The 14,286-nt window shown below is 42.9% G+C and overlaps 1 protein-coding gene across 3 annotated transcripts in view; it reads left to right on the top strand.

Annotated features, from left to right (window-relative positions):
* The first annotated feature begins 2,309 nt into the window (after positions 1 to 2,309).
* Adam17 (ADAM metallopeptidase domain 17) overlaps positions 2,310 to 14,286 on the top strand; it is a 48,300-nt gene continuing 36,323 nt past the window's right edge. For 2 of the 3 annotated variants that reach the window (XM_029540828.1, XM_021201896.2), the window contains exon 1: positions 2,316 to 2,554. In XM_029540828.1, the coding sequence (XP_029396688.1) occupies positions 2,458 to 2,554 (97 nt within the window). In that variant the 5' untranslated portion in view covers positions 2,316 to 2,457. Of the gene's footprint in view, positions 2,555 to 14,286 lie in introns of all 3 variants that reach the window. The other variant, XM_021201897.2, reaches the window with a different exon arrangement.

Here is a 14,286-nt window from a genome sequence, read left to right as displayed (position 1 = left end):
AATATGAACTAACCAGTACCCCCTGAGCTCGAGTCTCTAGCTGCATATGTAGCAGAAGATGGCCTAATCAGCCATCATTGGGAAGAGAGGCTCCTTGGTCTTGCAAACTTTATATGACCCAGCACAGGGGAAGGCCAGGGCCAAGTAGTGGGAGTGGGTGGGTAGGGGAGCAGGGGTGGTGGGGGAGTATAGGGAACTTTCGGGATAGCATTTGAAATGTAAATAAAAAAAAAAACAAAAAAACAAAAAAACCAAAATGAGCCTAGCTCATAAAGCCTATCATACTTTTCCTCCTGCTAGAACAAATCCCCCCAAAATAAACCCTTGAGGGTCAGGCTTGGACTGTCAGTTTTGGGACTCTTGATTTAACATAGCCCTGGCTGTTGTTCTGTGTCAGCCTCCTAGTGCTGAGATGGCAGGCATGGGCCACCACCTAGGTAGGTGCCAGTTCTGCCCTACGGGCTTTTATCCAGCATGGCCCTCTGAGATGTTCCTCTTGCTCTTTATCTCCCCCATGTGGAGTTCTATTATCCTAAAGATATGACTATTGTCAAATCAAAGATGAACTTCAAATTGGAATCATAATTTGAATACTGACTTGTGAATGTAGAAGACTACTTAAAATTGGGGCTTATCCTGAAAACTTGTTATGATAAAGTGGATCAGGAGTTTTTTAAAAATTAGCACAATGAAGCCAGCCTGGTCTACAGAGTGAGTTCCAGGACAGCCAGGGCTACACAGAGAAACTGTCTCGACCCCCCCCCCAAAAAAAAAAACCCCAAAAAAAAAAAAAACAACCAACCAACCAAAAAAAAAAAAAAAAAAAACCTAGCACAGCGTTACTCAACCTGTGGGTCAGTATCCCTTTGGGGGAGCCGGGTCCCATTATCAGGTATCCTGCATGTCAGATATTTACATTACGGTTTATAATAGTAGCAAAATTATAGTCATGAAGTTGCAATTAAACAATTATGGTTCAGGGTCTCCACACGAGGAACTGTATTAGAGGGTCCAAGCCTTAGGAAGGCTGAGAGCCACTCAAATAGCATTTACTAAACATAGCTCAACTGCACAAAAGCTAGGAGACGAAAACAATATAATCTGCAGTCAACTAAAGTTACAAACCTGGGGACATGGAGCTTGAACACTCAAGAGAAATATAGCATTTCTATTATTAAAAAGCTGGCATCTGCCGGGCGTGGTGGCGCACGCCTTTGATCCCAGCATTGGGGAGGCAGAGGCAGGCGGATTTCTGAGTTCGAGGCCAGCCTGGTCTACAAAGTGAGTTCCAGGACAGCCAGGACTATACAGAGAAACCCTGTCTGGAAAAACCAAAAAATAAATAAATAAATAAATATAAAATAAAAAAGCTGACATCTAATTTGTGGGGGGTTATTTATTTATGTTAGGAATTCCTTGAATGTGTATCTAGTGAAAGTGTTTATACCTCGGTCTTACAGACTAATTTAGCTAACATGCCAAAAAAAAATTTTTTTTTCAAAGTTAGGAACAGTTGAAAATGATGCAAGACATTCCACAACGAACAAATTTAAATCAGTTTATCTTTTTCTGGAAGATGACTTGAAATCTGACCAGGGCTATTAATATTCAGTACCACAAACATTAAACACAGAACTAAAAAAAAAAAAAAAAAAAAGACTGCAAAACCACAAGGGGTCGAGTAGGGAAACCAACTAGAGTTAGGGTGTAGAAGGTCACAGGAGTGAGCAATTAGCATTCCGGTGCCTGGAGGCTCTGCCTAGAGTAAGAAGCCAAGCAGCAAATAAATGTCATTGCAGAAGTCTATGTACAGTCCCCTGAGCATTTTCAGGGACAAGAGACCTAGTCTCCAGCAAGTCGCCGAACAGCACACCCGATCCGGCGGATCCCCAGGGCACTGTGGCCGACTTCACGCCCCCATCCGGCAGTTGACCCCACGCAAGACTTCACAGTCCCTTCAATAAAGACGGAGAAGGTCGCATCCGTCTAAGGACCTGCCCATCCTCTCCCACCTTCCTTCCCCGCGGTCACCCGGGGACAGAGGCGAGAGAGAGGGTCGAGTTAGGACGCCGCCAGCTGAAGGCCAGGAAGGCGCCAAGCAGGTCCCAGAGGGATCAGGAAGGAACATAACCCAGAAGATGGCGTTCAGCCCGCGCCAAGCCGCGCCGGGGCGGGGCGGGGCGAGCCACGCCTCCCACAATGCTCTACGGCACCCTTCTTCCGGCTGTGGGCAGCGGGATGGTCTCCGCCCGCGGCCGGAAGCGAGTTGAGCCGCTCTCAGCGAGCGCCGCCTGCACTTCCGGGGACGTGAGCCTAGCTCTGGAGTCTTCCCTGTAGGCGGCGCGGGAGGGAGAAGTTTGCAGGGCCGTGCTGGGAAGATCACCTCGGCTCCCAATGTGAGCAGTTTCCCGAACGCTCTTTCGGAGAAGATTGCCCAGAGGGGTGGTGGACGGGAACATGAGGCAGCGTCTCCTCTTCCTGACCACTTTGGTGCCTTTCGTCCTGGCACCCCGACCTCCGGAGGAACCAGGCTCTGGCTCCCATCCGCGACTTGGTAAGAGTTCGGGGAGCAAACTGACTTGTCTGACCCAAGAGTGCTTGGAGGGACGCGCCGGGGCGCTGGGGGCGGGATATTGGGCTCCCGTGGCGCGTCCCGAAGTTTTCAGTGTGGGAAGGGGGGTGTGGCTCTCGGTGTTTAGAGAGAGAAAAAGAGATGGGCTTGTCTCTCCGTGAGGAGGGACATCCTGGAGGGGTCTCCCATAGGGACCGAGGGCCTGGGAGGGGCCTAGGTTTATTTCTGGAATATTTAGAAAAGAGGTGTTGGCACATGGATGGTTCGTTTGTGGAGTGCGATTTGGTCGAGGTCCTTTGCTTGCTAACGAGTGAATCTGAGGTGTTAGGTGTTTCTGCTGAAAGCAAGATCCTGGGAAGAAAGGACGGCCCCAAAGCTCTCCACTTGTTGGCTCTCAGAGGCTAACTTGAATATATGTAGGAGGTACTGAATGCAGTACCTGGTTGGAAGGTGGCGACTGAAGTAGTTTCATTGGCATTTTCCGACTGTATTTGTAATCTTGCATTGGATTTCGAGGTCATCCTAAGTACTGTCTTGTTGGAGAGGTGCTTCTGCATCTTGAGGCTCAAACTTCCAAGCCAAATCTTGAATTGGCGTGTCACGATGAATGCTTTCCTTGCAATTTTTAACAGATCACCAGGGCTGACCCGTTTAAATAGCCTAGAAACTTAGGGTTTCTACTTGAATTTTTTTAGAGATTGGGTTATAAGGAAAGGCATGCATTAGAAGTTTTGAATTGAAATTGGCGATAAGCAATTTACTCGGTTTCTTAGGATCCTTTAGCTTGCAAAAGTGGCTAAGACATTTCAGTTAATCAGTAATAAAGTGTCAAATAGTTTTGGCGATAGGGAACTTAGCAAGTGTCTTAGAATCTTTTAGCTTGCAAATGTTGCCATTTAAGGCATTTCAGCTAATCAATAACAAAGCGAGAAACAGCGCATTCCCAATTGTGTGAAGTTAAGATCATGTCATTATTTATTATTCAGATTGAAACCCTATGGTTTTTTTTTTTTTTTAAAAGATGTATGTATGTATGTACACTGTAGCTGTCATACACACCAGAAGAGGGCATCAGATCCCATTACAGATGGTTGTGAACCACCATGTGGTTGCTGGGAATTGAACTAAGGACCTCTGGAAGAGCATTTGGTGCTCTTAACCGCTGAGCCATCTCTCCAGCCCCCCCCCCCTTTTCTTTTTTTTAAATGTCTGTTTTGAGACCGGGTTTCACTATGTATCTCTAGTTGGCCTGGAACTCGCTATGTAGACCAGGCTGGTTTTGAACTCATAGAAATCTGTCTACCTCTAACTCCCAAGAGCTGGATTAAGACCTTGCACCATCACTCCCAGCCTTTTGTTAGTTTTTTACCTTGTGTTTTCATCTTATTTACTGAACAGGGTTGTGGTTGACTGGAGTAGACACTGAATGTGTTTTATGTTTGTATCCAAATAACTTTCTTGTGTGTTTGCATTTTAAATGGATTGTGTATGTGACAAATTTAAAGAAGGACAAAGGAGCTAGTTAGAAAGTGCTGAAATCTAAGTTGATACAGTCTGAAAGAAGTAATTTCAGGATGGATAGAGATAAGGACATGCTTCATTTTAAGGATGCTATTAAGGATTTATTCTCTTGCATTTGAGACAGTAAGGTGATTTTTTTGCACCGTTCTGATACGCCTTACTATTTTCCTGTCCAGGGGTAGAAGAAAAACATGAATCCTAGAGAGTCATATCAGTGTAGAGGAAAACTACATTATTTCTAGATTGATTCTCAGCAATGTAAACAAATCATAGAAATTTAAAAATTTTTATTTATTTTTAAGACAGTCTAACTTGATAGGCCTGGCTGTCCTGGAACTTTCTATGCAGACCAGGCTGGCTTTGAACTCATGAATCAGCCTTTCCCTCCAGAATGCTTGGATGGATTGTCTTCTTTCTTTCTTTTTAAATTTTAATAGCCAAGTATAGCACATTGTATGTCAGAAAACAAAACACAAACTCATAGGTATAATCTATTGATCTAAGATTTGAAGAACTCATATTGGGGCTGGGGCTGCCAGGAAATACGCCTGGCATTAAGATATAAAGATGAAATAATATTCATCTTTGAAGGTTTATGGTTTAAGGGAAAGAGACTCATTCAGAGATCTAAATCGAATTGTTGTGTGTATGTTAACCTTAAGGTAAATTTCAGAATGTTTCAGACACAAAATCTGTGACCTACTTTTTTTCCTCTTCCACCTACCACATCCTCTTTATTAAAAGTAACACAAAGGAAAAACAGTTTTGAAATCAAAGTGTGACTTCTACATCCCAGCTGCAACTTCACTATGATATCATGACTAAGCTCATGTGACTCATAACTTTCCTAAATTATGCAATTCATAACAGTTCCTGAAGTCATTTTTGGTGATCCACAGAATACCCTAAAAGCCAAGTTTCTGACTATTATGAACTTTTTGCCCTTCAGAAAATTATATACCTAATCAATCTTTAGTACATTTATAATCTTAGAATCAAGTAAGTTAATGAAGACCAAAACCAACCCCCCTGCCCCCTGGGTTCTTAAACTGCTTGTTGGTCTTGAACAACCAAGTCTAATAGTAGGGTTGGGTGAAGCAACAAACAATAGAGTGAACTGCCAAAAAACCAGGAGTCCTTCTTCAGAAGTCCACAAGGCCTGCTCATCACTTCATGCTCATGACAACTCACTGAATTCTTCTGAGACCACTGTTTCTCTACCCGATTAAAAAACCTAGGTGATGCAGCTCAGTGCTTGCCTAGCATTTATGTGCAAGGCTCTGAGTTTGAGCCCCATTTCACAGCTCATTCTTAGGAGCACCATTGCACTCAGGGTTTAGATGCTTGGCCTCTTCATACTAAAGTTGCTATTTATAAGCTTCAGTCCTATAAAATCAAAACACTTCACACAAATGGCTCCAAGGGAGGCTTAAGGTAACTGTGTTCTGCAGTCATAGTCAGAGATGAACTGTTTCTGTGATACAAGAGAGAATGGAGAGTCGAAATGGGGAAATCGGAGAAGGCCTAGACTGTTATGTGCGAAAGGCCTCCACTCCCACTGCAATTGATTTCTTCACCATTTTTGTTGTAGAAGATAACACCTGTATACAAATGGAAGTGTAATTTGAAGAGAGCATGAACTAGCTTGATAGGGAAGGAATGACAAAACAGTCTTCACTGTGGTGAGAAGTGAAAGAAAGAAAGGTTTCTATTTTGCCTCCTTGCCTTAATGTCAGCTAAGAGAGCAGGCACATCTTTCCCTAACTTCCTCTTTGTCTGTGCCCCACAAACAGGAATTATAGACTCTGAAGAGTCTCAGCCATTACTCTGATTTAGCTTCCTCTCTGACTGTGTAGAGACACATCTCTCTCTCTCTCTCTCTCTCTCTCTCTCTCTCTCTCTATATATATATATATATATATGATATATATATGATCTTGTCTTGTTCTCTGAAGCCCCATTCTTATCCAGCTGATGTTCACACCTCCATGTTCAAAAGTGTAGTGTGTCCAAAATCATTTGTCATTTGTTTTTCTGGTTAGAAGAGTGAGCTCGAGCCGGTGTGTGTGTGTGTGTGTGTGTGGGGGGTGTATATGCTCTTAATCCCAGGCAGAGGCAGGTCAGCCTGGTTTAGACAGCCAGAGCCACACAGAGAAACCCTATTTCACCCCTGCTGCTGCCGCCCCTCCCCCTCCCCCCATCCCCCAAAAGCGTGAGCGTGAAAACAGTGTTGGAGTTGGACTAGGCAGAGTGCTGGGGACTCTTGACGCTGACCCATTGTCTTACTTGAGTTTGCACCAGTGTACTGCAGAGCCTCATGTCTCTGGCTTTCTTCAGGGGTTCACCTGAATGGGTGAACCCGACTCATTTAGGTTGAGCAGCATTGGTTAGGTAACTTGCTAGTCTTGACCTAGGTTAGTTTCAGTTTTGGTGAGCACTCACCATATACAGAATTAGTTGAAGCAGCTGACTAGTGTAAACCCATGAAGTCACAGTTTTAGTTGTGAGGTTCCAATTCCCAGGCCCAGTCGAGAGCACTGCTTTCCTTCTCTCATGCCTTAGTCCCAAGCAGGAATTCACCCTTTCCCAGGGCTTCCCGCACTGACTGCCTGGCCCGACTGCAGCCCTCTGTGTGTTCCAGGAGTGCGGACCGTGAGTCTTCACGCAGACACAGTAATCAGTGGTCCAGTCCAGGCTTTTTTCCATTTGTGGTGGTGGTGTTGTTGGAATAAAGGGTATCCTTTGTAGCCTAGGCTGGCACGTGCCAGTGGCTTGCATTTACATTTAGAGACTATTCTAGGGAAATGTAATTCTATACAAAAAGCAAAATAATGTAAAAGGTCCATAGCTATTTCTAGACCCTTCTTCCTAATACTTTGTTCATATTTTCCCCACATACATGAATATATTATATGTATATTATATGTGTGCATACATATACCTAGTATAAACACAAAAATGTAGACATAATTTTTAAACTTTAAAAATTAGGTGTAGCTTTAAAATGCTATGAGTTTGATGGGAGAAATTTGATTTTACCTGAGATGAATTCACTAAATTCAATAGCTGTAAAAACATACTGAGAGAGAGCAATTCTTGTATAAGAGGAGGGTGAGGTGGAAAGTTTATCAAGTCTCCTATAGGCATCACCACATGGACACTAGGAGAACCAGTTTGTGGCCTAATGGTCCAACTTTCTCTTCTTCCTTGAGAAATTTATAAGGAACAAAGTATAAGCTGCTTTTGCCATTGACTTCAGTTTGAGACAGGTTTTCTCTGTTCTTGCCTAAAATCATTGGCTTATCAGCAGAGTGTGTTCGTGTGTGTGTGTGTGTGTGTGTGTGTGTAAGCATACACACATACATATAAATGTCTATGTAGGTAACCAGGCCAGAATCCCCGTAGTCTTTTAGTGATACTCCCTTTGTTCATTCAGCAGCAATTTAGCTACTCATTTCCCAGATTCCAGTCTTGTGTGTTCCACACTGATGTTCATTGAGATTTTTACTTAATAGTACCTTATCCAAAGTCCTTAATACTTCATTCTCTGTTTATCAACTGACCTCCATCTGCCTCTTCAAGAGACTCATATTGTTTGTTTGTTTGTTTGTTTGTTTTTTGTTTCAGAGACAGTCTCAGTATGTAGACCTGGCTATGAAGGCCAAGCTGGCCTTGAACTCACAGAGCTCTATCTGCCTCTGTGGTTTGAGTGCTAGAATTAAAGGCTTGTGCCACCATAGCTTCATAGGCTTCATGGCCTCATACATATTCTTGCTGTGATGTTTACAGTACAGTTTAGCTGAGGTGCCTTTTCACTTCTCCTGCAGTATGTGATGTGCCTTCTCTTAGATGTCACCTCATACTTTTTACAAAAACATTTTTATTTTCTCTGTGTTTTGCCTGTATATATGTCTGCACCAAGAACATGTATCAAAGGATTCTGTAGAACTGGAGTTACATGCAGTCATAAGCAACCATGTGGGTTCTGGGAATCAAACCCAGGTCTTCTGGAAGGAGAAACTAGTGCTTTTAACTTCTGAGCCATCTCTTTAGTCCTGACCTCATCCTCTTGATACAGATACAACTTTCAAGAAAAGCATCCTTGGCTTGTCAGGCAGGGATGCTAATCCTGTTATGTCCTTCCACAATTGCCTGCTCCCTCCCCAGCAGGTGATACATTTTATGATAATTTTGTGTGATTTTTCCTCCTCACTGTACTAAGAATGCATGTGTTTGTTTGTTTTAAGTCTCTGTCACATTGCCAGTGCCAGGGGGTTCTTTTATTTTTCTTTTTTTCTTTCTTTTCCAGAGCTAAGAACCCAGGGCCTTTAGCAAGCGTTCTACCACTGAACTAAATCCCCAACCCTCAGGTGGTTTTTTGTTTTTTGTTTTTGGTTTTTCGAGACAGGGTTTCTCTGTGTAGCCTTGGCTGTCCTGGAACTCACTTTGTAGACCAGGCTGGCCTCGAACTCAGAAATCCGCCTGCCTCTGCCTCCCAAGTGCTGGGATTAAAGTCGTGCGCCACCACGCCCGGCTACCAGGTGGTTTTTAATATAGTTGAATAAATGAGTCCTAGTTTGAAAAGAGCAAAAATGTGTAGAATATGTATTCAGGAAAGTTGAGACAAAGGTAGGAAGATAGAGAAAATAGGAGAGCAGTAAGGAAGATAGGATCCCTAACTGAATACCAGTAGGTAGTGCCAGGTGAGGAACTAAACTTACAGCACTTGGCAGGGAAGAGCAGGGCAGTGTGGACTTAGAGAACATTCTCCCCCTGACCCGCCTCTGCTTCCAGAATTCTGGGAGTCAGGCGTGCAGCTCCATGCCAGGCACCAGTTACCACTTATTTATTTTTTGAGAGATTTGGGTAGGAATGCAACCTCTGGAGGTGAGCTGCAGTGAGTTGTTGACGATCTGAGGGGCACTTGCTAAGAAGACAGTATTAGGAGCAGTAAGTGGCTCCAGTTTGCCTTCCAGGAGGGAGCTGTTTTTTATTGAGTTGTTTGTAATGGCTCTAGGACATCTAATTTGTAATATCCAGTTATTAGAAGAAGATAATTGCAGTGGAAACACAGTAGATATTTTAAAGCTATTTTAAATGTAGCAAGCTACATTTAAAAGGCACATATTATAGACCATATATATCTCCCTTATTTTTCTCCTAGCCCCATTTTTATACATTAAGATATTAGAATAGCTTTTGAAACCCTCCTGTTGCTCAACTTTGTAGATAAGCTTTTCACTTGCCCTGACCAGGCTTTTAAATGCTAAGTAGTTTCCCCTGTCCTTTGGAAGTTCTGCTGCTTATCTGTTTTCCAGTTTAGCTTAGCTTGTTTGGTTGTTTTTAAAAGCAATGAAGGCCAAATAAGAGTGAGCTGGGTGAGCTGGATCTTAAATAGATGTGTGTTAGCTGTAAAAAGGAGCCAGGTGTCTAATATGCCTTACTGTACCTTAATTAAGGTGGAGTGCAAAAAGAACCCTATGTTGATTGTCCCCACATGTTTGCTATATATCAGCTGGTTGGTCTCCAGCAGGGAGCATTATTTTTAGCTGTTTGCTTACTTGAGCTTAAGCAAACAGCTAAAAATAATTAATTTAAATAATTAAAAATAATTCTCTACCTCTTTCCCTTTTTTTCCTCTTAATGGTATGGTGCTAGGGGGCCTTTGAGGGCAGGTGGTTCTCTTTCTTGCCTAGGGTGGCCTTGAACTCCAGCCATTCTCTTTCTTGCCTCAGCTTTCAGTGACTAAGATTACTGGTAGAAGCCCTCCTGCTGCCAAACTTGTTTAGTGGTTTTCAGATTTGAATTCACATGAGAATCACCTGGATGGCAACATACATTCCTGGACCCCACAGTGGGGACTTTTGAATGTTTGTGTTTCTTTTTTTTTTTTTTTTTTTTTTTTTTTTTTGGTTTTTTGAGACAGGGTTTCTCTGTATAGCTCTGGCTGTCCTGGAACTCACTTTGTAGACNTGGTTTTTTGAGACAGGGTTTCTCTGTATAGCTCTGGCTGTCCTGGAACTCACTTTGTAGACCAGGCTGGCCTCGAACTCAGAAATCCGCCTGCCCCTGCCTCCCGAGTGCTGGGATTAAAGGCGTGCGCCACCATGACCGGCCATGTTTGTGTTTCTAACAAGCTCCCAGCTGCTCCTGCTGCTGGTGTGGGGAGGGCCACACTCTGAGGAGCCGTGGTCCTTGTTACTGACAATGAAAGTACAATATTGAAGTTAGGTCTCTAAGTCAGTAGGTGTGATTATGATCTTAAATGAAACTGAGCTCATGTACCAGCCTGTATCAAGGCAACCGACAGCTAAAGGATTGTATTGGCATTTCAGTATTGAGAATTCTTGTAGTTTGTGAACGTGAGCCTGATGGGTCAAGCTTCCATGCTGAGTATGTTGTGGTGAGAATAGTATGAGAGTCAGGTGTGGTGGCCCTCACTTGGGAGATGGATTCCAGATTAGAAGTTCAAGGCTAGCCTAGGGCCCCGAGAGATAATGCCACAAGAAAAAGATGTTGTGATGAATAAAACATGGCTTCTTTTTGGTCATTTTCTGATTTGTGTGATAAGACATGTCATAACCAAAAGTATCCAGAAAAAGATACAGAGAGCTGTCAACTTCAGAGGGAAGAAATGCCATGTTTGTTTGAAATGCTAGGAAGTCAAAGACCTAAGAGGTAGTCAGTCCCAGGAGGGCAAGACAAGACTATTTTCGTAGGTGTTCCAAAGCATTATTTCAGTAAAGCTTGAGTATTTCAGCCTGCATGGAATTTTAAAAACCCAGGGCTGTGTTGCACTAGGCTTTATTTTTCCTTTGGTTCTTTGGCACACTAGTGGCATCAGGGTTTGTGATAGTAGACACATTATTTAGTCTTCTCTGAGCCTGTTTGCCTTCATTTGGAGGAGAATTACAGTCTTGGGATGTTCTGTGTAGATAGTGTAGTAGAGAAGGCTTGGGAATTGTTGAAGAAGTTGGTTGACCAAGATGCAAGTTTCTTGAAAGGTTTTCCATTGGTGCTCCTCAGATGTATGATGGCAGTATCAAATCACCATGTTCATCTTGTTAGAAAAGGGTGATCAGCCGGGCGGTGGTGGCGAACGCCTTTAATCCCAGCACTTGGGAGGCAGAGGCAGGTGGATTTCTGGTTTCGAGGCCAGCCTGGTCTACAAAGTGAGTTCCAGGACAGCCAGAACTACACAGAGAAACCCTGTCTCAAAAAACCAAAAAAAAAAAAAAAAAAAAAAAAAAAAAAAAAGAAAAGAAAAGGGTGATCTATAACAACTTTGAATTTTGACTCTGAACCTTGAATGTTGATTAACTTTCATCTGGTAGCAGCATGCCTTGCACACTCACTCTCCTCAGGTTTACTTAAGTATTATGCAACAGTAAAGTGTTCTCTCTGACCACCCTGTAGAAACTACTCAATACTTTTATCTTGCTTTAATATCCACAACTCTGTTCCTTCTCCATTCCCTCCTTCCTTCTCTTTCCCTTCCCTCCCTCCATTCTGTTTCTTTAATCCCACCCTTCCTTTTTTGGAGACAGTCTCACTGTGAATGTATCACATTGGCCTGTAATTTGCTATGTAGCCCCCTCTCTCCTAAACACATGCCTCTGGCTTGCCTGGATTATAGGTGTGTGACCCAGGCCTGGCTTGGGTGCTTTTTCTTGTGCATATATGTGTTCATTTGGGGAAGGATTTTGTTTCATTGCTGTTGTGTTTCAGCTCTTGGGTTTCATTTAGTGTGCCTGGCTCATAGCTGCAGGCAAATGAGTTGATGAACACACTGATTGGGAATATTTAGGTTGATTCATCTTCTAAAATTTTATGTTTTAATTTTATGTGTATACTTGCAATGCCTGTATGCATGTTTATGCTCCACTTGTGTGTCTGGTGTCCTTGGAGATCAGAAGAGGGTGCCAGGTCCTAAGGAGTTATAGTTGTGAGCCACTGTGTGGATACTGGGAACTAAACCCTAGAAATCTATAAAAATAACAATTACACTTATTAGCCTCTGAGCTGTCTGTCTCTTCAACCCTAAAAGAATATTTTTAAGGCTGGATGGGATAGCACAGGCAGGCCTGTAATCCTAGCTCCCCAGGAAGTGAGGTAGGATCAGGAGACTAAGGTCATGTTAGGCTGACCGGCCTGTTCAGGTCCACCCTGGACTGCAGAAGATTATGTCTCTATCCTCTTAAAAGGTGGATGTGATGGCTCATGTTTTTAGTCCCAGCACTTGAAAGGCTGAGGCAGGAGGATTGCTCTAAATTGGAGGCTAATTTGGGCAACAGTGAGGCCCTGTTTCAGAAACCCAAGCAAACAAACAAAAATGGCCATAATCCCAGCACTTGGGAGGCTTGAGTTCCTGGGAAAAATAGCTACATAGTATACTCCTGTGCCCTAAATAGAATTAAATTTTTGGTTGACGTAAAATAATTGAATGTTTTTGATGTTTCTTTTAAAAATGTTTACCTTTTTGCTGTGTAACAATAAACACTGCTGCTGTTCTGAGGAATTCTAGATCCATTGGAATGATTTGAATATCCTTGATTGTGGAAAGGAAAGGAAAATATCAACTCACATATTTTAGGTAGCTATCATTATTATTATTAATTATATGTATATGAGTGTTCACATGGATGTATGTACATCAAATGCATGCCTGCTGTCTGTGGAGGCCAGGAGAGTGTGTGTCAGATCCCATTGAACTGGAGGGACACACTCTTGTGAGTCACCATGTGGTGCTGGGAACAGAACCTGGGTCCTCTGCAAGAACAGTAAGCACTGAGTCACCTCTCCAGTCCTCTTTCAGACAGTTTTAAAAGAGACTAGAGTAAGTATTTTTAAGTGAAAAACCTTAAAAAAAATGAAAAGTTCTTATTTTGGAGGAGTCAGGGAGTCTGTTGGTTGAAGCATGGAGAGGAATGGCATATACTTACTATAGTAGTCTAGTTTTGAATCTCATTTGTGCTTTTTCTCAGCTGGGGCCAGTGCATCTTTGTTTTCTTGAGTGGTGACTCGGTCTGGTAAAGCAATTGGTGTTGGTTTCCTTCTGAGGAATCAGTCCGTTCCCGCGGCCTGCACCTACTGAGCGGGTGCCGATGTGTCTGATGAGGCAGGGGTGGTAGTGGTGATACTCCCCGCTCTGTGTTTGGAGGGTGGGTCTTGCTGACAAGCCCAAACTGGTCTGGAACTCAGGCTTGGGTTTGGGACTTTGTGCAGAAGCTTTACTTTCCTGGTTTTGGTTTCTAAGAAACCAAAGGCTGTTGATACATACATTCGTTACTCTTTCTTATTAACTGTCCACTGAAAAAGGATTGATTTAGCTCAGTTTGACAATGAAAATGTGAGGTCAGCTATTTTTATCTTGGACACTTTAAACATGCACATTAGAAATGCCTTTTATTTTAAAGTCTAAGTGTATATGGTAGTCTTTAGAGACACCAAATTGTTAGTTTCTAACCCCAGTCCATGCTTAGTTCTATGTTTAAGTATGTTCCCACAGCTAGATTGTTTGCCACGATTCGGAGTGATTGCTCAGTGTAGCTATTTCTGTATTCTTAAGTCTGTTACTCCTTGCCCCTCCCTTCTTCCCAGAGAAACTGGGTCATTTGTTCTGCAGGAATCTAACTTTCTAGGTGTGGCTGATGCTTTCTTCATTAGTTATTTAACTTGGCAGCATCTGAACCTCTTATGTACTAAGACTCTGAACTTACATCTCCATTAAGTTCAGGCTCAGATTTTTTTTTTGTAAGAATATGTGATTGTTGTGCTGTGCAATCAAGCACTTCAGCTTATTGTTTGGCATAGTTGACTATTAGATTTAAGTGCTAATAACTTTTAAAATTATTTGTTTACTTTTTATGTATATGAATGTTTTGCCTGTATGTATGAATGTGTAGTTTGTGTGTTGTGTGTATGTTTTATGCCAGTGGAAGTCAGAAGAGGGTGTCAGATTTCCTGGAACTAGATTTATGGATGGTTGTGAGCTGCCATATGGATGCTAGGAACTGAACCTGGGTCCTCTTTCTCTGTAAGAACAAGTGCTCTTGAGCCGGGCATGGTGGCCCATCCCTTTAATCCCAGCACTCGGGAGGCAGGGGCAGGCGGATTTCTGAGTTTGAGGCCAGCCTGGTCTACAGAGTGAGTTCCAGGACAGCCAGGGCTACACAGAGAAACCCTGTCTCGAA

This window comes from Mus pahari, chromosome 7 (assembly GCF_900095145.1).
Source record: "Mus pahari chromosome 7, PAHARI_EIJ_v1.1, whole genome shotgun sequence".
In the NCBI taxonomy this organism is placed as follows: Eukaryota; Metazoa; Chordata; class Mammalia; order Rodentia; family Muridae; genus Mus; species Mus pahari.
The sequence above is the reverse complement of the archived record's forward strand: the minus strand, read 5'-3'. Positions and strand labels throughout refer to the sequence as shown.